Source organism: Penaeus monodon, chromosome 32, assembly GCF_015228065.2.
Source record: "Penaeus monodon isolate SGIC_2016 chromosome 32, NSTDA_Pmon_1, whole genome shotgun sequence".
In the NCBI taxonomy this organism is placed as follows: domain Eukaryota; kingdom Metazoa; phylum Arthropoda; class Malacostraca; order Decapoda; family Penaeidae; genus Penaeus; species Penaeus monodon.
In genome coordinates, this window is record NC_051417.1 from 35,711,458 (window position 1) to 35,711,730 (window position 273).

Below are 273 nucleotides of genomic sequence, written 5' to 3' on the forward strand. Positions count from 1 at the left end.
AGCAGCCGACATTCGAGCTTCCTTCCCTGACGACCCCCGCTGTGCCCCCAGATACGTATCTCTCCGCCTGCACCGCCGTCGGGCCCTGCAAGCAGACGAGACGTGCGAATGGCTGAACATCCTCCTGAATCGGTGGTGGGTCTTCTCCTCCTCGTCCATCTTCGCCAAAGCCAAGGCTGCCTTGGATCCCAGGCTTCTTGAGGCCAAACCTGCTTTCTTGGGTTTGTATTGCTTCTGTGGGTTGATCTTTTTCTTTCTTTTAGTTGTTGTTAT

At 54.9% G+C, this 273-nt stretch overlaps 1 protein-coding gene across 1 annotated transcript in view; it reads left to right on the top strand.

The window, feature by feature from the left end:
* The window catches only part of LOC119593849, a gene marked incomplete in the record, with an annotated part of 160,221 nt that overhangs the window by 103,443 nt on the left and 56,505 nt on the right, over nucleotides 1-273 (top strand). The window contains 1 exon segment of the mRNA XM_037942880.1: nucleotides 52-221. Within this exon segment, the coding sequence (XP_037798808.1) occupies nucleotides 52-221 (170 nt within the window).